At 43.1% G+C, this 25,782-nt stretch overlaps 1 protein-coding gene across 1 annotated transcript; it reads right to left on the bottom strand.

Moving 5' to 3' along the window:
• Positions 1–409: 409 nt before the first annotated feature.
• Positions 410–6,948, bottom strand: CHRNA9 (cholinergic receptor nicotinic alpha 9 subunit; the record flags this gene model as incomplete). The annotated part of the gene is made up of 5 exons (XM_083862498.1): positions 410–966; positions 2,279–2,811; positions 3,461–3,615; positions 4,458–4,603; positions 6,882–6,948. The coding sequence occupies 5 exons, from the start codon at positions 6,946–6,948 to the stop codon at positions 410–412; spliced, it is 1,458 nt and encodes a 485-aa protein (XP_083718624.1).
• Between the last annotated feature and the right edge of the window lie 18,834 nt (positions 6,949–25,782).

Genomic DNA, 25,782 nt, shown 5'->3' with positions numbered 1-25,782 from the left:
CACCTTTTTTCTCCCCATGTAAGAGAGAAAGGGCTGATAAAATTACGAGGTGCAGAGATGCAGCCCTGTGAATACACAACTCCCTGCTAGGCTGCCTGCTCCACTGCAATGCAATGCTGCAATGCCCAAACAGCCTGAAGACATGGCCAGTACCGACCAAGGTGGAACACTGACTGCTCATCCTCATCAGCAGCTTCATCAGCACATCATACTAAAAGGCAAGCACAGTCACCAGCAAAGTCCTCAATTATGCAATGTCTCGACTCACTGTCACAGCCTACAGAATCTTTTTGTTTATTGTTACAGAATGCAAGACAAAGGTCTCAAAAGCACCCCTATCACAGAACTCCTCCTAAACAAACTAACATAGAATATTCAGATTTACAAAAGGAATGTAATTAATTTTCAGTTAAGCAGCTTTCCCAATGATCAGCACACTCATAAAAAACACCATGATAAAAAAAATCCACATGAAAAACCTGTCCATCACTTTTGCAACTTTTTTCCACTCGATTCCTTTGGCCTTGTTTGCTTTATGGTCTCTAACACAATTAGCAATATACTCGATATTTTTAATCAGCATTTTGTAACAAGAACAGCAATTAACAGTCTCCCTAACATTTTCACCATTAACTCCATAGCTTTTACTCCAATTTCCATTGAGCTTCTCCTTGAGACTGCAGTCCTCATTCCTAGTGGAAAGAGGACTTCTTACCTCTTTGTGCCTCTTCTGACACCCACCATCCCCCTCTAACCTACGTTCTTCTTCCTTCTCTCTTTTTGGACTTGTGCAATTTTCACCCACATCATAAACAAAAAAGATTTTTGACATATAGTCCAAAATAACCACCTTGGCCCACTGTGGAACAGGCTTTGCTTCTGAGCCACAATGATGGAGATTCATGATAATGATTGTCAATGCAGTGGAAGCTGTGATCATGGTCATAGTTGCTATGTAGTACTTTCCTAGAACACAAAATAAAATAATATTAAAGATGTTACACTAATAAAAAAATGCAATGAAAAGTAACAGTGTGACAGCATACTGTTAAGCATAAATGCAAGTGAAACAAAGTTTTAATCACCGTAATTCTCTTAGATCACAATTTAAAAACAAATATACAAGCCATTAAAATAAAATCTCATACTCATTACTGGCATGTCTTAATCAGATGAGTGTGTGACTACTGTATTAGTATGGTAAATATTTGCACGCTAAAACCTCTGATTACTTGAAACACATCCATTCAAGAAAGCAGCTCAAGAATGTTTCTCAAGAGCCTTGCTCTTTTCTTAGTGTCTGCAAAACCCCCATGCCAATGGCACCTTGGAAATCCCACTTCCTCATGTATTAACAACAGTGATGATAACACATTGTTTGAGCTATTGGGGCCTCCCACAGCAGCAGATCCAGGCTTTCACACTCAAACATGTCAGTGAATATGCAGACTTTGCAGACTGTGCTGGTATCCACAACCAGTGTGCCGCCAGCTCAGAGGTCAAAGCACAGAGCTGAAGAGAACACAAGCTGTGCTCCTCTGCCCTTGCTTTTGTTAACAGAAGGACACAGCTGCCCACCCAACCAACCTATGCAGAGAGGCAGCTCCCAGCCCTGCTCTGCAGCCTTTGCAGGAAAAGCAAGGGCTGACAGCAATGACACAGGATATGCCACAGACAAGTGTGATGGGAGCCCAGTTTCAAAGGGATTGGGAAGGATGGCAAGGGAGAGTGTGGGAAAAGAGAAAACAGACTAAGCTAGATTCCTTTCATTGCACATGAACTTTTCTGAACTCCCAGACATCAATTAAATTTCAGGATAATGGATTCCCAGGAACCATAATCCAATGTAGCAATTGTCAGATATTAAGTCAACTGTGAGTATGCCAGCCAGGCCATCCAACCATCTGGATCTGACAGAAACATATCTTGAAACTGTCTGACCTTGTGCTTATATCTTTTGATTATACTTCATGTGTTAGTTCTAAATTGTTTTCCATTACTAGCTTTATTTTAAGATGCGATACCATAATTCTAAATATCTAACTATATTTAATTAATATAAAATAGCTAGCTAATGTATAATTTAAAATAAATAAAAAATAACTTCTAAAATCTGCAGAATATATACACCAATTCCACAAATATTTCAAATACTTCACTATGTTTCAAAAATGTAGCAAATTTCTCTTCCCAGAAACCACAAATTACATAAAGGATCCCTGACATACAGCCCTGCTATTAATAAGTCATGCTTAAAGACAAAGTGTGTAAAGCTCACCTATCAATGGTACATTTTCAGATGGGGGCATGATCTCTGCAACCATCAGCTGGAACACAGTCAGAGCAAGAAGAACTGTAACACCCAGAGACACTTTCTCACCAGAGTCTGCAGGGAGATAGAATCCCAGTGGGGCCAGGAAGGAGATCAAAATGCAAGGAAGCAATAGATTAAATATGTAGAAAGAGCACTTCCTTTTCAAAATCAGCGTGAAGGTCACATCTGGATAAGGCTCTGAGCAGCAGCCATAGGTGATAACATTTTTAACTGCTGGCATACCATGAATCTCCCATTCCACATCTTCTATGAAGTCAGAGAGATCACCACTATCAAGAGAATTGATGATGTCTACCTGATTACCATTATAGGTCCAGGACCCAAAGGTAAGGTTGCACTGCTGGCTGTCAAAAGGAAAATAAGACACATCCACTACACAAGAGCTCTTTGTGATAGCAGGTGCATCCCAAGTGATTTTTCCGTCATATCTCAGCACTACGTTAGTATTTACTGGTTCTGAAAAGTCATCATCAGCCCTAAAAGACAGAAAAATGGCAATCAGGATAGACAGACAAAAACTGAAGGGCCAGAGAACGTGGGCAATGGGGAAGAGCCTCCTTTCACACCACTAAAAGCATGCTTCTGAAATCATATTTACACTGAATTTTAGTAGGAACTTACTATTAACCATTATTTACAGGTATAAGTGCCCATGAATGCCAAATGTCAGTGCTGCTAAATTATGTTGTATTTTTTGGCCATAGTTTCTTAAAACTTGACTTCAAACAGGACACAGTAGGATAAGTGTATATTAAAAGATGAAAACAATCTGCAGGTCATTGTTGGCCTGGGAGACAAGACAATGCAGCCTTTATGTATCATCTTTTGGTGGACAATCTTCCAGAGCTCTCTAGGAGCATCAGCAGAAAGCACCTCAGTCAGCCAGGGTATTCAATTCCCAGTGCAGAAGAATTCAGAAAAGCTTTCTCGTGTAGCATAATTTTCAGATCTTGTCTATAGGTTTATTGCAAAATATTTAGATTATCAACAACAAATGTTAAGACAACAAACATATCCCTTGCTAGGGTAAGGTAGAGATGAAAGTTCAGATTCTGTAGGCCAATTACTCCTTTAACCCCCTCCCTCCCTCAAATATGCAAGCTGATTTTCTCCAGCCACACTCACTTGTTATATAGGACAATATCTGGTCTCCATACCAAATTGCTTGGAATCCTGATAGAATCCAACCCATCATATTTATCTTTGTCCCATCTGAGGTATGCATCATACCAGCTTTGTCGAATCCATAAGTAAGCTGACAAAATTTGGTTCCTTTCATCCTGCATAAAAATGTTGAATTATTTCTAGCTCAAGGTGACAAAATCACATCTTAGATGCAGATAGCATTTGTGATATGGCTTTGATGTAGTGCTCAAAACAGGCCAGAATATTAACAGGCCACAAAATAATTCTCAGACAGGCATCTAGCCCCATACACTGTACAGCGAAATCACTGCTTTGGACTTTCCCTTGTGCAAACCTTCTCTCAGCATCCTCCCTAGTTTTAATCACAGTGTCTAATGCTCCCAGTTCTTCTTAATTTCCTTTTGCAAGCTTCAGAATAGCAAATAGCTAACAGGTTCAGGCTAAGAAATTCTTTGAGAGCTTGGAAAGACCTTGAAATTATAATTCAGAAGTCACAAAAATAATCTTCCCTTCTCCTTCCAGACACATTTTCTTTTGCCTTAAAAGTGTATCTTAAAAAACATATTTAAAAAGTTACTGAAGGTTAATTTCAGGAATTTTATGTAGAAATTAATTGCATCTTAGAAAAAGCATTTGCTGTATTTAAAACTGAGCAGAAATTGCCTGGAGGATGTGATACCAACACCTAACTACAAAAGAAGTCTTAAAAATTCAGCATCTCTGTTTCCAGACTTATAATGGAAGCCTTAAGTGTTGCAACCAGAGAAGAATGTGCAAAAAACTGGAGACCAGGACACACTCCCACCCCCTCAGGCCACCCGTCTCCCCAGCCCTTGAGGAAGCATTTCTGAAGTTGGCACAACAAAATGAAGGCTGCTTTTCCTACTCCAAACAAAAGGCTTACATCCAAACAAAATGCTTACGTCTAGTAGAGTCCTGCATATTTTTAGAAAAACAGAACTATATTTTTACTCACCATGTCTTTAATTTGGGACAATGTGATCTGAAGGGTGACATTCAGTACTTTATCTGTGTCTTCCACTGGTCTTAGAGCATTGGAGTAGTCTTCAAACAGTTCATTAAACAGCATGTGAGCATATTTTCCTTTGGCTGATTCTACAGCTAGATAACATGGACTTGTTCAGTACATTAGATTAGGTAGTGAGCAGCATCAGAAAACACCCTCTTTCTACTGCTTCAAGCAGTATTTGCTACAACCATATTTATCATTCATATATGGCACAATATCAGTTCAGATACAGAATTGTACCTGATGAAGTTATTCAAATAAAGACAGCGTTCACCTGGAGCAAATGAATAGCTGACTTAATCTTTTCACACTGAAAAACACTTTGTATACAGCAATTTCTACAATTTTGAAAGTATATATAATTACTTTCATTTTACCAATGATTTTCACAGGCAGATATTAGTGACTTCCAGTCAGCAAGGTCTGAAATCACACCTATCACAGGCTAATGGCCTTTGGTATGTCCTCAAATGCAGCACTGGTAAGATTCCTGCTACTTCCAGGATTTAGTCTTTTTCTTTTTAAACTACCACCTGTAAAATGTCTGAGCTGCTTTTCTTCAAAAGGTGGCAATTGCATAATGTATGAATACATCTGTGCACTAACATCTTTTCCAAACCATGTATTTGGAGATGCTTCTTGCTATCCAGACTTAGATACTAATGATAATTGACTAAAACTTGAGGTTTTAAATTACACTTTTGCTGTTTCATACTGTTTTGTACATCACAGTTTCTCTAGGCAGCCTCTGTATCATCTTTACATAGATTCACAAATCTCTGCAAGCAAAAGGCAAGGACAACAGAACCACTCTGTTACAACCACCCTTGAAGGTGGGGTAACTGAGGTTCTTCTTATTGGATCCCTTGGGATGGATGTGTGAAACAACACTGAACAACTGGTTATGTATAAATACATATATTTATGTATGGCAGGTTTATTTTAGAGCAATTTAGTTGCAATGGTGTCATTGAAACTACAGGAAAAACAGAAACTCTCCAACAATTTTTCAATGTTAGAGAATTAGGCATTACTTTATTCTGGGCAGAATGTTATTCTGAGCAGGACATGCAATAGAAATTGCTTCATTCACACATGCCCGGGTTGTGCAGTGAAAATCATTCCACCATACATGGTTCTTTACCAGACTCTTCGCCTATTTATACATAAAACCCCCGAAGAAAATCACATTCACTCGTCTTAAATGACACAGTTGTTACTGTTCAGTCTTCTATTGATTATTGATCCCTTTGATACTAATTCGGCCCTCACTCCTCACTCCCATACTCTCTTGAACCAAGAGAACCTCACTTGGTTCTCTTATCAATCTTTTCCCAGACCAGGTGTCTCCGTGGGAGTAATGCCCGTTAATGTTCATTTATTTCCTGTGTACCTTCTGGCTACTCCCCATCTGGAGATGTTAAACTCATCAGACCTCACCCGGTGAACAGTGTTTTGAAGAGAAACTTTAATTCCACTCTCCCTGGGCAAAGGTGAACATGCCCCTGACTAAAGTTACAAAAAATATTTTAAAAGTTGCATCAATTCCAACAATGGGAAAGAGGTACTTAGTGGTATCAGTTATTATCTATAGAAACGAAAAAATATAAAAGCATAAGAGATTACACTTCAGAAAATACAGACGGGAAAGAAAGAAAATGAAAGAAAGGATAAGAGTAGATAAAGGAGAGGACCGATATCACCATCCATGATAAAAAGTATTATCTCATCTCACGGGATCTGCTTCTTATCTGTCTTCTCCCTTATCTAGTTCAAAACAGCCCAGCTTGTTGCTAAACAAAGGTTAATTTGTCGTGGTGATCTCTGGTGATGGGTGCTCACCCCCTTTGCACCTGGCGGGTTCTTATGCACGTTCAAAACCTATCCTACTCCCCCTCGGTTTTGGGGTGCAAATACGGCCTCAGCAACATCATCAGGTTCATCAGGATCATCCTGATCATCAGGATCACGCCCGCTGCTTTTGCAAATGGCCGATTTGTGAGTCGTTATCACTTCAGCATTTCAGTCTCTCACACACTGGCAAGACTTGCCCAAATGCCAGGTGGCATTATGTAGGGAACGAGTGCTTTGGAGTACATTGCTCTCTGGTGATTCACACCGACTTCTGGACTAATTAACAGTTCAAAGCAAATCTTCCCGACCAAAAAGGTATCCCAACAAATCAAAGCTTCCCGAAGAGCACTGCAATTCTGGTGGCACATGATCATTTTGTCTATGCATCAGTGAGACAAAGTAAAACTAAACAAATTAAACACTTCTGGAGTTCAGCCATGTAGAGACCTCAGGTCACAAGACCCTGTCCGAATAAAATAAACCTCAGGGCAACATTTAGCTAGCAAGTATTCTCACCTTTGAGTATCACTGCTGTAAACAGGAACCACAGAGAGACGTGAAAGGAGAGGCTCCTTATCTTCATTTCTGGACCTTAAGTAAAACTGTTCACCCAAGGGTACAGAAGTGTTTACCACCATCCAAAACTATCCAAAAAAGTAAATCAAGGCGCTGACACACTGGTGCGCTTCTGGAAGCAACTGGGTCCTCCCTCAGCAGCTGTCAGAGTCCTGCAGAGTCTCGGGCTTTGTCCTGCCCCCGCCTGGGGCTCTGCGAACCCCCCCTTGGAAACCTGAGCGCTGCCTGCTCTCAGGCTAATGCTGAGACACAAAACCAACAGATTGGGTATCAGTGCCAAAATTGTATTCCGTTCCATTTTTTTACTACAAATGTAAGATTTCGTCCAGTTTATGACAAATCCTTTCACAGTTCTTTGCAGGGCTTTGTTTTACTGTGCCACATTCTGCAATAGCCCTCTCGGAACCAGTTCTATGGAATTTGTGGACCTTCACAAAAAAGTGATCTGACTCAGTACTTTAACAGGCATAGTGATCCTGTACATCACACATCCAATATCACACAGAAAAAACCCCAATACCCAAGGCCACGGCCTACTTACTTCCATGCAGATAAAACAAGGTTTTCATTACTAAAGCGTTGCCACATGGAAGAGATGCAGTTGCACCAAAGTCAGAAAACACATCTAATGTTTGCAGTAGCCCAAAATCACTGTGCCAAGAACTTCAGCAGGTGTAGACAACTGGGAGACCAGTACTCAGCACAGTAAATCTGGAGCAAAACCGGACTTTGCAGGTAAAATGCCACTTCCTTACACAGTACAATTTTTCACAGGTGAACTTGACAAAAAAAATTATAGTCACTGGACAACATTTACATTTAGCCAAAAGAGTTTCAGGAGAAAAATGAGAACATGAAGCAATACCTCACCTGGCCTTCCAACTCACTCTGATGGTCAGAACTTCAATAGCTCTGTCTATATTACTCATGTTGTCAAGTTCACTTCCTAGTAACACAGACATTTTCTTTCATGTTTCTCAGACTAGAGATTACTTCCTTCTCTCCACAGTCCAGTCCATCCTTCCTGATACACTGCAGTCCATTTTGCCATCCTTTTAGAACAGATAACAGATAACATTCACTAAAACTGAAAGTGAAAATATAGGATGAGCTACCAGAAAAAAAAATTGGTCCAGATAATCTTGATCCACAGAAAACATAAAATACTGTTGCTTTACTCTTGCACAGTCTTTTAACTAAAAGAAAAGTTATCCCTCCATACACATAATTTCTACACATCAGCCCTACAAGCAGTCAGTGGCTAATGTTTGTAGTTTTGTGGGATGTATAAATCATTTACATTTATGGCCAGGTTTACTAGGTAAGTAATAAATAATTTCAGTCAAAACTCCTGTAATGAAGTCCATCTCCATAATTTCATTTGCTGAATTGTCAAAGGAGTAAAAAACTGGAAAACTGTTTAGAAGTCAAAAAGGTCAGAACAGCCCCTAGGCAGTATGTAATATCCTGCATTCTCTGTGGGATAAAGGTATATGATGCCAGAGACAACAAAAATTGTGGAAAGAAGACAATAGTTTTTGGATACAGTCAGAAAAATGCATTCTCAGGAAATAATTTTAGTCTACAATAAATTATAATTCTGTCAGCAAAGAGCTACTGCATAACATCTCTTACTGTAATCACAAGAGTGATGGGGTACTGCTTTAAGAGGGTTGCTGTAACCACTACTGGAACCAGGAGTAGCCTTGCTCTGCCACAGGCTTGAGACAGCCGTGTGACCTGTTTCATCAGCAATACACACATGTCAAGCAGTGGGGACTGATGTACTTTCATTTGCTTAAGATAACATATATTAAAGAACCCTGTACATTTACTGCAATTAAGTCTTCTTAAAGAGAAACAGCAGGTTAAAAAAAAAAACAACCATGTTTACATGTTGTTTACCCAATTTATTCTTATACTCACATACAATTCCTTAATATTAATTATAAACTTGCAAACGGGTAGACCATAAACCGTGATTTATAACCTATAATATTTTCAGTCACCACACTGGACATACAGACACATAAACATGAACACACATGTATCAGACATGTTTGTTATGTTTGAGATGCTGTGTTGAATGCACGGTGCTTGCAAAAGTAAATTAAAATACATCCAAAAGCCTTTTCAATACTGAAGACACAAGAATTTTAACAATGTTAGTATGACAGGCCATTTGGCTTCTTTATGTTTGTTCACAAGATATCTGACCTGTATTTTTAATCAAAATATCCCTAATGTGTGCATTTTGTATGAATGCCGAGCATCAATTTCTCGTTGATCTGAGAGATTCATCTACAAACCCACACTTCCTCAGAACACAGTTCTAAGATTTGGCACCATCTAAGGCAATTACTAGCCCTAGATCAAACATCCCATTTGACTTTTGAATGGCGCTTATAGTTAAAGAGTTGTCTTTCTTTACAGTTAAAAGTCCTGCTACCAAGTCAGACATTAATATAAGATACGAAGCCGCTTACAAAGACAATTTAAGAAGAGTCGGGAGTGTTCGGAAGTCAGAACGAAGCCTTTAAGCAGTGGCAGGCCTAGAGCCGCTCCCGGCAGAGGCACAGGGATGCCGGCGGGGTCCCTCTGCCAGCAGATGGCCCTGTCACCCAGCCCACTGATCCTCCCGCCTCAGCACAAAAATCACCTTATAGCATTATAGTCTACTTCCATCGGTTTCGCAGATTGTTCGCCTTACATTTGATGTATGATACGGTGAGACAAGATGTTCTTTTAAGGAAAAATAAAGCAGGAGGAACAAACCCGTTTGGTGGCCGGATCCGGGGCCTGTCCGGAGTTCCCTCTGGGCAGGACCCGGCGGACCCAGAGCGGACCCAGAGCGGACCCAGAGCGGGCCCGGGGGGTCAGGGGGTGTCAGGGGGTGTCAGGGGGGTGTCAGGGGGTGTCAGGGGGGTATCAGGGGGTGTCAGGGGGTGTCGGGGGGTGTCAGGGGGTGTCAGGGGGGTATCAGGGGGTGTCAGGGGGTGTCGGGGGGTGTCAGGGGGTGTCAGGGGGTGTCGGGGGGTGTCCGGGGGGTGTCAGGGGGGTGTCAGGGGGTGTCAGGGGGTTCGGGGGGTGTCGGGGGGTGTCAGGGGGTGTCAGGGGGGTGTCAGGGGGGCGGGCACGGGGGGTCAGGGGGATGTCAGAGGAGTGTCAGGGGGTGTCAAGGGAGAGAGCACGGGGGTGTCAGGGGGGCGGGCACCGGCCCTCGGCACCAGCCGTGAGCCCACACAAAGCTACGCTTGGCGCACAGGCGGCTTCTGCTGATGCGGAGAGTGATTGAGGCCCATGGCACAATACCCAGCCCCGCTCCCACGTGTTTTGTTCAAAGGTTTGACTCTACGGGAATGAGTATGGGCTGTTGGCAGGGCAGAGCACTGTGTTCACACACACACTCCGAGCTGCTGTACCCTCACATAACACAGGTGGCTTCTGATGCTTCTAGACACACATATACTCTCATGTAGACATCATTAAAAAATCTAAATTCCGTGTACTGCCATGTAAGGGAAGTTCGACTTTGCATGTGCTTTAAGGACAGACTGAAGTGGAGATGACATTGGAGAGATCTCTTTTATATCAAAACTTCCAAAGTTAGATATCTATCGTAGCCAAACTATAAGCAATGAAGTGTAAAAACATATTTAGAATTTTGTTCTTTCAATCCTTCTTTTCCTGTGTAAAATTAAAATGTGCTCTTGAGCCTAAGGTTTTTACACTAACAATTTCAGGGTTTTTTTAATGGATTCTTACCTTTTTTTCCATAAAAAACATTAAGAGTTTTCAAGCCTTCAACTGGAAAAGCTGCAGATACTGTACTATCACAGGCCTCAAGGCCGTCTGTACCATTTATAATCCATCCCTTCATCAGAGAACAAAAAAGAAGAACAGATTGGTTTCTAAGCACAGTTTGTAAGAAATGTCTCACAGTCTGCTTCTACTTGCCTTCCTGCCAATTTTTCCTCACAGAAGCTGTTGTATTCACTTTCTTCACAGCATTTGCTACTGAATATTATCTTGTGACAGGGTCAAGCAGCGCACTGGCTGTTCAGAGTCAGACTTCTCTCCTTGGACTAACTGGTCTTAATAGCAGGGGTAACAACAGCTCCTGCTGCCAGCAGAGCAGCCTCACCGATCCTGCTCTACAGAGCACAGCACTTCATTTACATGCAACATGTTTCTCTCCACCTCATTTTTTCTCACCCACCTACTGCCTCCTCCTTCCTTCTCTGTAAAAATCCCCTACCACCCGAAACTAACATACTCATTCATATTTTCTTCCACCCTGCTGTACACATGGAAGATAGGAAATACTTTAGGAAGTATTCACAATTCTAGGTCATGAGATAATGTAGGGTATTAGCCACATTTTCCAGAGGTGGGAAATCCTCATTTGCATGTTACAGTTGTGGGGTTTCTGAATATAAATTCTTTGGGTGCACTTACACAGGCATCTCTGCCTTCCGTCTCCCAGCCCCTGAAAAGAAACTTTCTGAACCTAGAAGTCTGGAATTACTTAATATGGTCTAATATGCAGCAGGTTATTTCATTTTCCACCACAATGCTTACAAACCCATTAGTATTTTGTCCATCAATATCTGGCATGGTTAAGGACAAAGCTAGTTTATAATTTTAGGTATCAGAAAGCTATTTTATACACAGCTCTTTCTCATTGGCATAATTGTAACATGCCTTTGAATGGCCAATTGCAGAATCTGTGCTCTACACAAAGGCAACCTCTGGGCCTAGACACAAATCACAAGTTTGCTCTGATAGGCAGCCTGATGCTCCAAACCAAGCTGAATTAGAGAAAAATTCTTACTCTTTTACAAGTGTGCTGACAGACTCAAACATCTTCCTCTTGATGATCTCTCTTGAGCCATGGAAGGCAGCACACCACCTCAGCTTTTGGAGTAGAGGGAAGTCTCCCAGCTACTATTGCAGGCTGAAGACAGCTCTAGGTACCCCAGCTTGTAGGCATATCACCAAAAAAAAACCCAAACAAACAAACAAAAACACCAACAAAAAAACCCCAGACATTAAACCAATGTCTGAAGAGGTGAGACTGAAAGGCAACAGTTTAGACACTAACTCAAAACTAAAGTTTCACTCTCCAAAATTTAGAGGTGGATAGGAACATCCCTTTAAAACACTACCAAAACTTCTCACGACCACAGGACTACCTGCATAGAGGGTTTAGCATTTCCTGAAAACATATGCTTTCCTGGCAAGCTCACATCTACCTTGCAACACAAAATATGGCAAACTAGATGGGGGAGGACACAACTCTAAATCACCACAATGCATTTAGGCCCAAACAAACCTCCCTGTGGGATAAAGCAAGCAGCAACTACTCATCTCTGAGGGAAAAGAACTTTCGATAAATCATGGGTTTAGCTACTGAAACATCTTATGGTACATGGGTACTGACATTCTTTAAAATGTCCTAGCCTGAACACACCCACATTATGCTGTAGTTTAAGCAGAAGTATTTCCTCTTGAGCAAAACATTGTAGTAAATCTGCTGATTTATTCAAACTCTGCAGCTACACTCGTTCTGGCACAAGAGAGTCCTTTATATCTTGGGAACAAAGCACTACCATTTCAGCTGAAGACAGCATCCCTTTTCTTAAGTATCTGTAAGCACAGTGGCTCAGTTAAGTGAGTCTGTATTCATACTGTCCGTTTTCATCTGCAAAATTTCCAGCAATTGTCCAAAGACGTGATACTGTTTTCTTCTTTTCAACCCATAACAAATGTACTGAAATTAAGTACTTCCAAAGGGAAAAAAAAATAAGTTAAAGTGTTAATACAAGGAGTCAGAACGAAGGAATATATTTTCTTTGGTTGAGTGGGCTGAAAAAGCTTATTTTGCCAATAAAGACATAGGATTTGCCATCTAAAAGTGTTAGCCTACAACACTGACCTGAATCTTACAGGCTTAAGCAGCTGCTATTTTTCAAGTACTGTGGAAGGTGATATGAGGTATAAAAGCTGTTAAGGGAAAAAAAAAAAAAAAAAAAAAAAAAGTGTTTTAACATTAAATTACTACTATAACCACATATCTGATTGGTTTGTGTGCTTTGGAAAACATTTGTCCCTTGCTTGCCAACAATTGGCAGGGGGGCTGTGAAATATCTTTGCCAATTGCTCAGCTGCCTTTAGCTTAAAGAAGTGCAATTTATTCTGAAACAGAACCAAAATGCTGGACAAAATGCAACAGGGATTAGTGCAGTTTATAACTGTAACAGAGCTGTGAGAAGTCAGACCATCCCAACAATCATCCTGTGATTATTGTAGCTTTTGGGAAATGTATATAAAAATACAAGAACCAGTTCCTCAAATTAGTAGCAAAGAGTTAGTGTAAGAACATTCCTAGACCATGGAACAATTTTAACAACAAATTCCATATTGGCTTTACTCCTGGGCTCTAACAATATTACATTGCCATATGAGACAGCTGCTTCTTATCCAATGGTTTTAATGGCTGAGGTACAGTCTACACTGGACTCTGATGGATAATTGATTTGTTCTTGGTGGGAAAATATACATAAGGAAAAAAGCATGGGATTTGTGGTACACATTGTTCTATCATCCTCTTCTGCCAGTATTTTAAGGCAATATAGGTCGCTAGTATTGTTAAGCAGCACATTGCAGTGAATCCACTGTCAACCTCAGAGAGCGAGACAGCAACACATTACGACATCTCACTGGAAGAGATTCAGGTTCAGTGAACAATTGGTGCACTTGGCACTTGCTAATGCTTCTAGCCAAGCTTGCATCACAACCTGTGAAACAGCCTTTTTCACCTACCTTGACTGAAGAACACTGCTTTTCCTTTAGATATCTTAAAATACACATAGTTTCAAATTCTATCCAGTTTCCAAGTCTGCAACATTAGTAATTACAAACCTCCTGAGGAGGAATGACTTAAGAATATGAAATGAAACATCTTCAACAGAAAGCACGAGCTGGGTAAGCAGAGAACTGGTATGTTGTGCCCAGCATGCTGCTACTACAGCTGCTGAGTGTCCTCCATCCTACGGGGAGGAATGACCAAGTCTCTTCAATGTACAGGTAACATCAAAACTGAGTGATACTCATATCTGAAAGCAAGTAGAAGGAAGAAGTCAAGGTGACAGAGACTTCTAGGTAGATATGTAAAAGACACTCTGGGGATGTTTCAAGCAACAAATCAATGCAATCCCTCAGTCTACAAGGGTTCTCTTTTCCTAGCTACATTTCATCCAGGTGTTGGTTGCAGACAAGAAGCAAATATAGGAGACACAATTGCTTGCATTAGCAGTCTCAAAAAGTCTTCTCAGCACTTTTTATAGCACAAATAATTTTCCATATAACCACTGTAAAGAAAACCGTAAGAGGTTTAAAGGCATTTGGCTATTTATTCTCCATTTTCTGGACTTGTATCTTGGCTATCAAACGACACAAAATGCTGTGTCCAGAATGCTTAGCCAGACTAGCAGAAGATGCTTTCATTCTGCAAGCAAGAAATACTCATTATTCCTAGTGTGAAACCTGGCAGATACCTGATTTTCTTATCTACTTCATTTTTAGTAGATATGAAAATAAGTAAATATTTTCAAATTTCATCTCTTTCGGGATTATGAATTCTAAGCTACAATTTAAATAATTAAAATTTTAGCTGTATAAGGACATAAAATTTACACTTGTTTGATTATTACTGAAGTAATGAGCAGGTGACATTACTTCTTCATTCTAAGGAATATGTATTTTATATAAGCATCACAATTAGAATGGAATCAAATGCATAACAACCAGGTGTAAAAGAAATTTTTAAAATTTTTTTTTTTTATAAGTAAACAACCCTAAGCATGAATATGTAAACCAGGAAAGGAACCTCAAAGAAGGCTTAGTCTCCCTGAAAATCAATGTTAGAAAATTCCTAATGATGGATGAGGAAAAGGCTGAGATACTCAAGAATTAATTTTTTTTTGCTTCAGTCTCTAATATCAGCCTTTCTTCCCACACCACTCGAGCAGGTGGACAGCAGGATGGGGTCTGGGGAAGCAGAGAGCTTGTGAAAGAAGATCAAGTTTATGACCACCTGAAGAACCTGAACACACGTAAGTCTATGGGACCTGATGAGATGCATCCCAGAGACTTGAGAGAATTGGCTGATATAGTTGCTAAGCCACATTCTATGATATTTGAATAGTCATGGCAGTCAGGTGCAGCAGGGCCAGGAAGGGGATTCTGCCCCTCTGCTCTGCTCTGCTCTGCTGAGACCCCACCTGCAGGGCTGCATCGAGCTCTGGGGTCCCAGCACAGGAAGGACATGGACCTGTTGGAGTGAGTCCAAAGGAGGCCACAAAGTTGATTAGAGGGATAGAGCACCTCTCCTATGAGGAAAGGCTAAAGAATTGGATTGTTCAGCCTAGAAAGAAAAGGCTTATGGTGACCGAATTGTGTCCTTCCAGTACCTGGATGCAGCCTAAAAAAAAAGATTGAGAGGGATTTTTACAGGAACATGTGGTGGCAGAACAAGAGGAAATGGATGCAACTAAAAAACAGTAGGTTTAGGTTAAATATTACGAAAAAAACTACTTTGAGAGTGGTAAGGTGCTTCCAGAGTTTCCGCAGAGAAGCTGTGGATGCCCCATTCCTGGAGGTATTCAAGGCCAGGCTGGATGGAGTTCTGAGTAACCTGGTCAAGGCACTAAAGGTGTCCCTGCCCATAGCAGGGAGGTTGGAACTGGATAGTCTTTAAGGTCTCAACACAAACAGTTCTGTGATTCTATTATTCTATTACTTCCCCCTTATTCTTGAAGAGTCTAACTGCTTAAAATAACAATTATAAGTTCTAGAATTTTTAACAGTCTGAGCTACCAGATGAATGAGTCACCAGTATCTGCACATAATACAGTGAATTCCCACAGCAGAGAGTCATCAGTAATACAAGAGTTTCTCAGCTTTTTCTAGAGTCAGTATGCTTAGCCTTTCACCCTTGACATGATAAAAATGCATGAAACCAATAATTAACATGGTAGGAAAAAAGGTGAGTTGAAATAATTCCCCATTTTACACCTTGAAGTAAAATACCATTCTTATCACCTATTCTTTTCTATTCTTTAGAACAGCTAAACAAAAATAACTAGTGTATTAGTTTGCATGGCCAGGTTTTGGTAGCAGGGGGCTAAAGATGTGGCTTCTGTGAGAAGCTGCCAGAAGCTTCCCCCATGTCCAGCAGAGCCAAAGCCAAATGCCTCCAGGACAGCTGTGCTGCTGGCCAAGGCTGGGCCAATTAGAAATGGTGGTAACAACTCTGTGATAAAATATCTAAGAAGGATTAAAGTTATTGTGCAGATGTAATTGCAGCCAGAGAAGAGTGGGGTGAGAATACGTGAGAGGAAAAACTCTGCAGACACCCAGGTCAGTGGAAAGGAGGGGCAGGAGGTGGTACTTGTAAGGTTTTACTTCCACTTAGGAGGGGTACAAGATCAAAACTCTGGCTATAACTACAGAATGTAGGCAGAAGTAAGAACAAAGATCATTCTCTTTTCTGCTTCATGTATCAGAGACATAGAAATCACAGATAGGACAGGCATCCATTTTCCCAGTATTCCTGAGCAATCATCATGGCATTTGTTTGCCAAATACCAGGTTCCCCAGAAAACAAGACTTACCTAAAAGCTTTCAAAACAGCACCTATATTAAAGGTGCAACCATTAATACAGCCATTCCTGTCTGCTAGGACAACTATTCACACTCCTAAAATACTGGCAAAAAACTTTCCTGTATCCCCATTTGGGAAGCACAATTTATTGCTGAAATCAATTAAATGGGAGAGTCCTAGTAGGTAATTAAATGGTCAGGCACATTCACAGTTAAAATATTTGGGTACTGGGAAACAAATATATGAACGGGCAGCCACTTTTACCTCTTTCTACAGAGGCCACCCCTGCAATGCCCCCTCCCACCACTCCGAAGCCATGCTGCATACAGCCAATACACAGACCTTTCACAGCAAGGCAACAGACAGTACTAGGAACTGGCCTGCCTAGATGCAGCACAAGCCAGTGAGCAGACAAATCACATGCACAGGGGACAGCAAAACCCCAAAGCTTCCACAGAGCACAAAGCACTTCCTTACACAGGAGTGTTCCAAGTATCTGCTTGGCCTAACAAGCAGCAGCAGCTGGGGGGCACCTCAGAATAATTCCTGGGGAGATGCTACATTTGCATTACCTTAGCTCTATTTACACCAAGATTTCATGCACAGAAATAGAAATTACTTTGCAAACAAGCAATTCAGGTGAACAAAGGAAAGTAATGAAAAAGACAGCTTTTAGCTGAGCTTTTAGCTGATATCTCTGATATCAGCATAACCACAGAAGTGTTGCTGCACTGCAGTTAACTCCCACAGCAAAATCAACACTATGCGCAGTAGAGAGTAGTGGATAGTGCTGCCCTGCATGGACAGGGTGTATCTCAACTAAAACCAGAAAGTCTCAGAAATCACAGCTGAATATCCACATGGAGATCAAGCCAGCATTAAATTTCAGCTAGCTACCATCTTTCTGTTCCCCATAATTTTGTTAGAGAAGGGTATAGTGCAGGGCAAGATACAAAACCAGCCTGTTGAGCTATAATTATAGTCTAGGGTTGAAGCAGTGATAGTAATAAGGGTGATCTAAAAGACTTGTTCACCACAATTCTCACACAGAGGACTGTCTGACTCACCAACTCCTGTCCCAGTCCAGCCATATGAAAATATTTTCCACCAGAGGCTATCAAAGTGCTACAAATACTATTAACACCAAAATTAGAAATACTCAAGCCATTGTACGTTATGGTTATGGTTGAAAACACAATTTTAAAAGGTAACTTAAAAATCAGGAAAAAGGCAGGTCAAATTAAGGCAAATAAGTATCACATCCTAAGGAAATAATTAACTGTTAGGTGAACCATATGCTATTTTTGTTATTTAAAGTACTGATTAAGCTAATTATGCTCACAGGGAATTGAGTCTAGAGGATTAAATTAAATCTTTTCAGAGGCAGAGTTTGATGATAACTTGCTATCATCCATTTAAACAGTAAAAGGTACGATTTTGAACATCTTATGATGATCAACATTTTAAGAAGATCATCCTTTGGTGTCTGTTATTTGGGTAATAATATAGTCTATACTTTCTTTTTGACCTTAGTGAAATGTTAGTGTTAAAATGTGTACAGCTATGCCAAAAGATAATACCATTTAACTGCTTCCTCTTTACAACTATTACCTTAAAAGCTCAGGTTTTCTTTGAGAGCAAAGATTAAGTTTTCCAAGTAAAGAGCAACAATAGTACTAGTAGGCAGAAACTGTTTTTAAAAGGCAATATTTATTATCTCAAGATAATAAAGATATTATACAAGATAAAAACGCACCTTTCCATGCACAAATGTGTGACCATCCCCCCACTTCACATACAGACAGAACAAACAAGTTCTGGAGGAACTTGGGATCACCCCACTGGGAGGTAGAAAATTCATTTCAAATGTTAAATACAAAATTCATATTAGAGGCTAAAGTTGACTCCACATAAAGAAGATGACTGGTTAGCTTCTAAACTATACGGCTAAAGTTGACTCTACATAAAGATGATTGGTTAGTTTCTATTTTCCCGCTGGTCTCCACGGTCAGAACCTCCCCGGGGTGCCGCAGGGCCACCTGGCCAGGCGGGTGACCTCCTCCTGGGGGTAGCCGCAGCGCGCAGCGGTGAGCGCGGTGCCCAGCCAGAAGGAGTGCACGCCGAAGTGCTCGGGACACATGCCCAGGCGCCGCAGGGAGCCCCGCAGCACGGCCAGGAACTCTCTCCTCGTTACGGGCCTCAGGTCGGCGTGCACGAAGAGCGCTCCCTCCAGCCGTGGACGCGCCGCCAGGTAGCTCCGCAGCGCCAGAACGGGGCACACCCAGGGCTCTCCGGACAGCGCCAGGCTGATGGCGTGTCGCTCCTGATCCACGGGAGGATAAGGAAGAAAAAGCAGCACTTTCCTCTCCATCAGCTGGAGATCGCTCAGGCGCAGCAGCTCGGGCTGTAGGATATCACGGTGCTTTGCCACCATCTCTCCTATTCGAAGCGCCCCAAAAAAAGCCACAGTAAATAATGCACGAAACAGCAGGCACTCATAGTGCGTTCTGCACACAGACTCCAGAACTCCTAAGAGAGATCGCAACATCTCAATTGTTACAGGCAGGTATTTGTCCCTCAGGATACCGGCTCGGCGTTTCAAGCCTGTCACCATGCAGCAGGTGATAGGATCTTCCAGAGGATCGGCGTTACCAGTCAATTTTGATAAGTAAGAAAGTGCTGCCATGTATTTGAGTGTCCTCGAGGGGGAATAATTAGATTCCACAACCAAAAACCCTCTAATCTGCTCCACTGGAATTGGCCAGGCTGCAGGCATTCCCATGCTTTCCCTGAAGACAAGGAACTGCTTCAGTCCCTCGAGGTAGGCTTGCCAAAGCTTATCATCCCCTGAGCGCTCCAGCAGAGACAGAGTCTTCAGAGGACAAGGTCCCAAGGAATGCTTTCGGTGATAGTTCATCTCGCTTCCTGCAAGAGAAGATGCACATTAGCACAGGGTCACCAGAAGCATAGGCACACCACTTAGGCAGCAATAAAGACAGGACTCCTGAGCGCATGACACCTCCAGGTAATGCTGTGAACTTATCTGACACACAGCTCACACACAGCTGCACCAGAGATAGTTTTCAAATGAGAATTAAGCGACATATCAGGCCCATTTCAGGCACTGGATGTGGTAACAGTCCCTGAATTTACCATATTGTGGAGTAAAGTAACGAAGACAAATATAAAGCAGTTTTTAAACCAAGGGAGAAGCTAAAACAAAGGTCACACAGCACACTCCCTCCAGTAGGTAACATTATTTCCCAGCCCAGGAGGGGGAATTCTCTCTACACCAAATTCTCTCTATCCCAGCAAACCCTGCAGCTTGAGCCCAGAGCCCGAGCCGAGCCGAAGGGCCGCACTCACCGTCGGGCGGTGTCCCGGGAGGGGCTGCAGGCCCCGCCAGGCTCAGCCGCAGCCACTCCATGCCCGGCTCCCGGGCCAGCAGCGCCAGCATGTCCCAGAAGAGCGCGGCGCCAGGAGCGCTGGTGCGGCAGGCCATGGCAGGAGAGCGAGCACCGGCCGCGCTGGAAGGAGACTGATGGAGCTGAGAGCCCTGGGGGACCCTTTTATCCCGGGGGACACCGCAGCCCCTCCCAGAACAGCCCCCGAGGTCAGCGCTGTCCTGGAGCACAAGGGGGGAGGATGGGGAGCTGGGCGCGGCCTGAGAGCTGGAAGGTGTGAAACATCCTCTGCCAGAGCCTGGAATAGATTTAGTGATAAGGTTACAAAGGAGAGAAAAGTACTTGTGATACCTTTCAGTTATTCTCCTGGGCTCTGCAAGACGTGGTTTCCAGGTTTGGTAGAGAATGGCTCAGAGCAGCTGGCTCCCTTCTGAGTTACTTATCAGCCTTCCTTCGCCGTCAAGCACAGGCAAAGCACGGAGATGCTTTTGCACAGTTTAACGAGACAGCTGCCTTTCCACAGTAGCTATCCCAGAAAAAATCCTAAGAAAAAAGCAAAGCTCCTCAGCCCACAACTTGACCTTTTGGTCTCCCTTTGAAGAAAGCCGGGCAGGGACCCGGCGGCATCCTTCCCTGGGAGTTCCGGCTCGCTCGAGGTTTGGCCATCACCCCTGGCCGTGACACAGACCTGTCCCCGTTTGTACCTGCCCCCGCTGCCGGCTCTGCCCGTTCAGTAACAAACACAACGGCACAGGTTTGTGGCAGAGGAGAAGAACAGGGCCAGGGACAAATAGTTTCAGTCACCCCGGACATCCCTGCGCACCTTCCTGAGCTGCAGCACACAATGGCAGCGATAACGGGCCGCTCGGGCGTTTCCCGGCACTGGGCAGTGTCCCTTTCCAGGAACCCCCCGCAGGGCCGCGGGCAGGGAGCAGAGGGGGCGGGATGGGCGGGCCCCGCACGGACCCTGGCCACGGGCTGGGATGGGCCGCAGGAGACACAGGAGGCGTTCCGAGCGGGACGTGAGGACCAGGGTATAAAAGGGCAGCGCGGCGGCACAGCCCAAGAGGGGGTTGTTCCTGCTTCCCACTGCAAGGCAGCCGCGCCGTTGGTGATGCAGAGAAGGGCTGAGCCGCCTGCTGCCCCTTCACCCTTCTGGGGGCTGGTGTCCCTGCTGCGGCTGGAGCCCGGCATGGGGTGGCTGCCCTGTGGTCTGCACGGCTGCCCCGGACCATGCAGTGGCTGTGGGGCCGAGGCTGGCACTGGGGAAGGAGATGGTGAGTGTGCCCCTGGGGGGGACAGGAGGGGCGGGGGGCGGCTGAGGGATGGGGGAGGGGGTGGGCAGAGTCCTGCCGTGTGCTTTGACCACACTGTTGGAAGTCTCCTCTCTGCATTCCTGCATATATTGTTACTTTGTGGTGCCTTTGTCACTCCTAGACACTTGTGCCTAGTGATGGAGGTCTGAGGCCACAGAAACCTTGCAATAGCATGTCAGATCTGTCATCAGGCTCAAGCTTTTGCTTTAAAGAAACAAATAGGTGGAGGGTTATGGGTTTTGAGAATGTAGTTCTTCTCCTGTTGGAGAGTTGGAAACTTTGCAGATGAGAGTCGTAAGAATGCATGGGACAGGCTTTTTGTCAGAAAAGTTCAATTAAAGGCTGAAGCATGTTGTAAGGGAGGGAACTTGTACCTGCTTTTGCTTGCCATTACTAACATGGCTTTCTTTCAGCAGGTAAGCTCAGCCAGGTTCCTGAGAAGCATTCCTTGGGCCCTTGGCCCCTGAAGGCCCTGCTGTTACTGGAGGACTCAAGAGACAGTGACTTATGGCAAGTCTACCATGAAGGCCTGAAAAACTTTCTTTCATTTAGAGAAGACATGTCTCTGTCTGCAGTCTGGCCAATTCCAGCTGAACAGATTAGAGAGTTTCTGATTGCCATGGAGTCCCAGGATCTGCCTCCCACAAAAATAATAATGTATATGGAAGGACTGTCCTTCATCTCCAGAATGGTAGATCATCCTGATCCTCTTCCAGATCCTCTTACTTGTTTCATGATGTCAAGGCTGAAATGCAGGACTCACTGTTCAAATAATGAAAACTCCCCTGTAACAATTGAAGTCTTAAGATCTCTCCTGGGAACTCTGGAGTCTGTGTGTAGCTCTCCTTATGAGTGTTTGTTGTTCCGAGCCATTTTTACTGTAGCTTTTTTTGGTGTACTCCATATAGAAGAGATTGTGGCAAATCACCGAAATAGAGCTCAGCCAGACCTCCTGCGCTTGAGTGACCTCCACCTGACAGAAGGAAGTGCAATTCTTTTTCTGCATACATCTCATAGGGGCCGACAGAGGCGTTTGATCCAGCTGGGGATATGTGAGGAGCTGTGGGTGTGTCCTGTTGAAGCTCTGCGTATCTACGTGGCAGCACGGCCACGAGGAGAGGGCCCTCTCTTTGTGCACTCAAACAGGATGCCTGTGACAAAGAGGGACTTCCGCACTGTTTTCTGCTGTGGCCTAAGATCTGCTGGAATTCCTCCAGACAAGTATGGGGTGCATTCCTTCTGGCTGAGGAACTCTAACAGGAATATCTCAGGGGTATTTCCACAAAGTGATTAATAGAACGGCAAGGTGGTGGTGAAGATTCTGAAAAAGACATACTTCTGTCTATCTGTTGCACTTCTATAGTAGAGGGTGCCTTCTGCAATCCACAAATTTTATACCTTATACAGACTGATACAGATGGACATACTAGTACAGAGGGACAAGTGGAAGGTGACTTCACACCTGTGGTGGTTTTGAGAATGAATTGTCATGGTTTTAAAACTGGGACTTACGGGGCAGTGCACTTGGTGTTCAGCATGTTTGTTCTAACTGCATTTTGACCTTGTGTAATCTTACATTAAATGGTGCTTTCTTTCAAGAACTTCTCTAGTTTGGTTTGTTTGGTTTTTTACACCCTGGTCAATGGCCATTCCTTGCAGTGATGACACTGTAACTTGATACAAGTCTGCATTTTTTTTTTACTATCTAGTGTGATGAGAGGTAAAGCTGACTGACTGGTGATAATGTGTCACCAGTGCATTTTTTTTACTATCTAGTGTGATGAGAGGTAAAGCTGACTGACTGGTGATAATGTGTCACCAGCAGTGAAGTTACTCTGTTGTCCAAATCGCAGTTCCATCGCAGCTGCATCCAACCTTACCTGTTGCAGTCTCAGTCTCCTTATTACAGAAGCGTTCCCCTTTACAATTCTTAGTATCCTTCCCTGACTGGTCTGGAAAGGATGTATTCAGACCTGGATACTGATCAAAAGTAGCCTTAATTGAAGCCTGAACACATCAAAGTTAGCTCTGCTCAGTTCAAAAGTGGCAGAGGACATAAAGAGATGGCTAACATAAATAACACTCACTCTAATTGATGCACTTGTTAGACTTTTAACCAATTAAATGACTAGTATCTGAGAAGCATGATCATAACAAGGTTGAATGTCACATTTCATACATAAGGATGTTTGAAGAAATGGCATCCTGCATAGTGTGCTCAGGACACAACTGAACAAGGTGACAACTAGGTATTCAGAAAACAGTCAGCATCATACTGCACCCCCCATCCTCCAGCTAGTTTCCAAGAGGATCTTTCATTAGAAGAAACTCACTCTGCAGAAACAGCTGTGATAGTAGACAACAATCTGTTAATTCCCTGGCATACATTTGGTAGCTCACTTTCTACAGCTTTACTACAAGCTGTTGCAGAATTAGCATGCTGTGATGCTGATGCCGAGTCACAGTCATCTTGCTTATATTCATGAATGTGAATCTGGATCCACCAGCACAGTAATCAGGGAGCCTTGGTCAGGTTCCAGTATGCGCTGATGCATTGCTTGGGGACCAGCAACCTTTTGGACACTTTCAGTCAATTGATCCATAGAAGTTACTGTGGCAATTGGATCACCTGTCTCCAGAGGAACTCAACCCCACAGCCCAATAGGTGGCTCTTTGGGTGAGGGACGAGGGAGCTCTTACTTCCTGTGGTTAAAACCCCAGGTCCTCAGTTGCCCTCAGCTTCTGTTTCTGTTAGCATAAATCACTCTCCCCATGTAAGGGAGGCTCTCCACACATATTTAGTTGCAGACTCTTTCCAAGTGCAACCATATTCTTCTTTGTAATTTAGCCAATTCAGTAATAGTAAAAGGTATTTCTTAGGTAATTATGCAAGGGAAAGCATCATTAATTCTTTTATGTTGATATTCTGTTTTAATTATGACCCATTTTTTTTTTTCATATCCAGTTGGCACAGCTTTGAACTTAAGTGTACTGAGTATCATCTCACCTGGTATGACCTGTTGCTATATGGCTGGAAGTTTCATTTGGGGCTTTTCTTTATACAGCCCAAGTGAACACAGCCTTTTTGGCAGGTGTTTCCGGCAGAGAAAGAAAACAGGTCCCTGTGGTTAAGCCACATAGTGTACTTGAATTTATTCACCAATCGGCACTGAACACAAGAAACTCCCCCACCTTATCTGAGCCCCTGTGAAAAAGCTCCAGAACCAGGAGAGTAGTTTAACACCCACCACTAACCTCTGTACTTAATATCACCCAAAAAGGTAGCTTAAAAAACCCAAACCCACAATTCATTTACTTAGTTTTCTGCGACAGTGGCTGCAAAAACTGGGCTTGGGCAGTGGTGCATCAGGTGCTGCCAGCAGCTCTAATGAACCAGGAAAAGCTTCCCAGCCTCCCTGGCCCCCTGAGCACATCCTCATTACTGGACTTGCTCATCCTAACCTGAGTGGAAGTGTGGCTTCCTATCTCCTTTCCATCAGGGACACAGGAAAAATAAAGACCTATGAAGACTTCTGGAGGAAAACTAAGCAGCAAAATTAAGCTGCAAAAATCTAGTGATGCAACACATGGTAATACTCCCACAGGCACAGCACAGCCAAGCCCAGTGTGAGTGACGAAAACAAAGGAAGTCTTCTCAAGCCAAAGATTCAGGAGCATACCTTTCACTACATTTCTTATCATATAGTAAGCACTAATGCAAGTCCAGATTTTTTTTCCTTTTTCACAAATTTTCCCTATCTTGTCATGAAGAAGCCAGTAATAATATGTTTTTATTAATCTTTTTGTGTCTAGAAACCCTGAAGAGGGGATCTGGGTGTGCATCACTTTTAACTGGGGTGTTTGCACCTGAATTGAAGATATCATCTTCAACACTCGATCTCCCATTTCTGCCCGCAGTGTTTTCCCTTTGCAGTTCTCCAGGGCTGACCTCGCTACCTTTGAGTCAGACTGAGATAGCCAAGACCACGGGGAATCCTGTAGGCACACTATTTGTGACCATAATGTTTCAAAAACACATGATTTTCCCACTGCATGTGCACAGAGGCAGCTTTGTTTTGACATTGTATCTTCCTCACACCGCTCCTCACCCACCATCCAGAAACAGGGTGTTCCTCTGCCTAAAAGCATGGGCACATAAATAAATTTAATTGACAGTGTGACTTTACAGCATGTCATTTATTCCATGGTAACTACCCATGCATACACACTCCTACGCAGCAAAACATATGGCAAAAAGGTGTAAATGACTTCACACTTCATCAAAGAGCAAGAGCATTCAGCCAGAGGTTTGTAACCAAGCAGTTTACTCCACAGTAAGATTTGCTTCTAATCCAGTCCAGATTGTGTCCTTTGAGGCAATTAGCTCCCTAGCAAAGCTGAAGCTTTCACACATCCTCTAATCGAATTATCTGTCTCTATTTTGGGGTGTCATA

This window comes from Zosterops lateralis (genome assembly GCF_965231275.1).
Source record: "Zosterops lateralis genome assembly, chromosome: 5".
Lineage (NCBI taxonomy): Eukaryota > Metazoa > Chordata > Aves > Passeriformes > Zosteropidae > Zosterops > Zosterops lateralis.
This window is presented reverse-complemented; position numbering and strand designations above follow the sequence as displayed.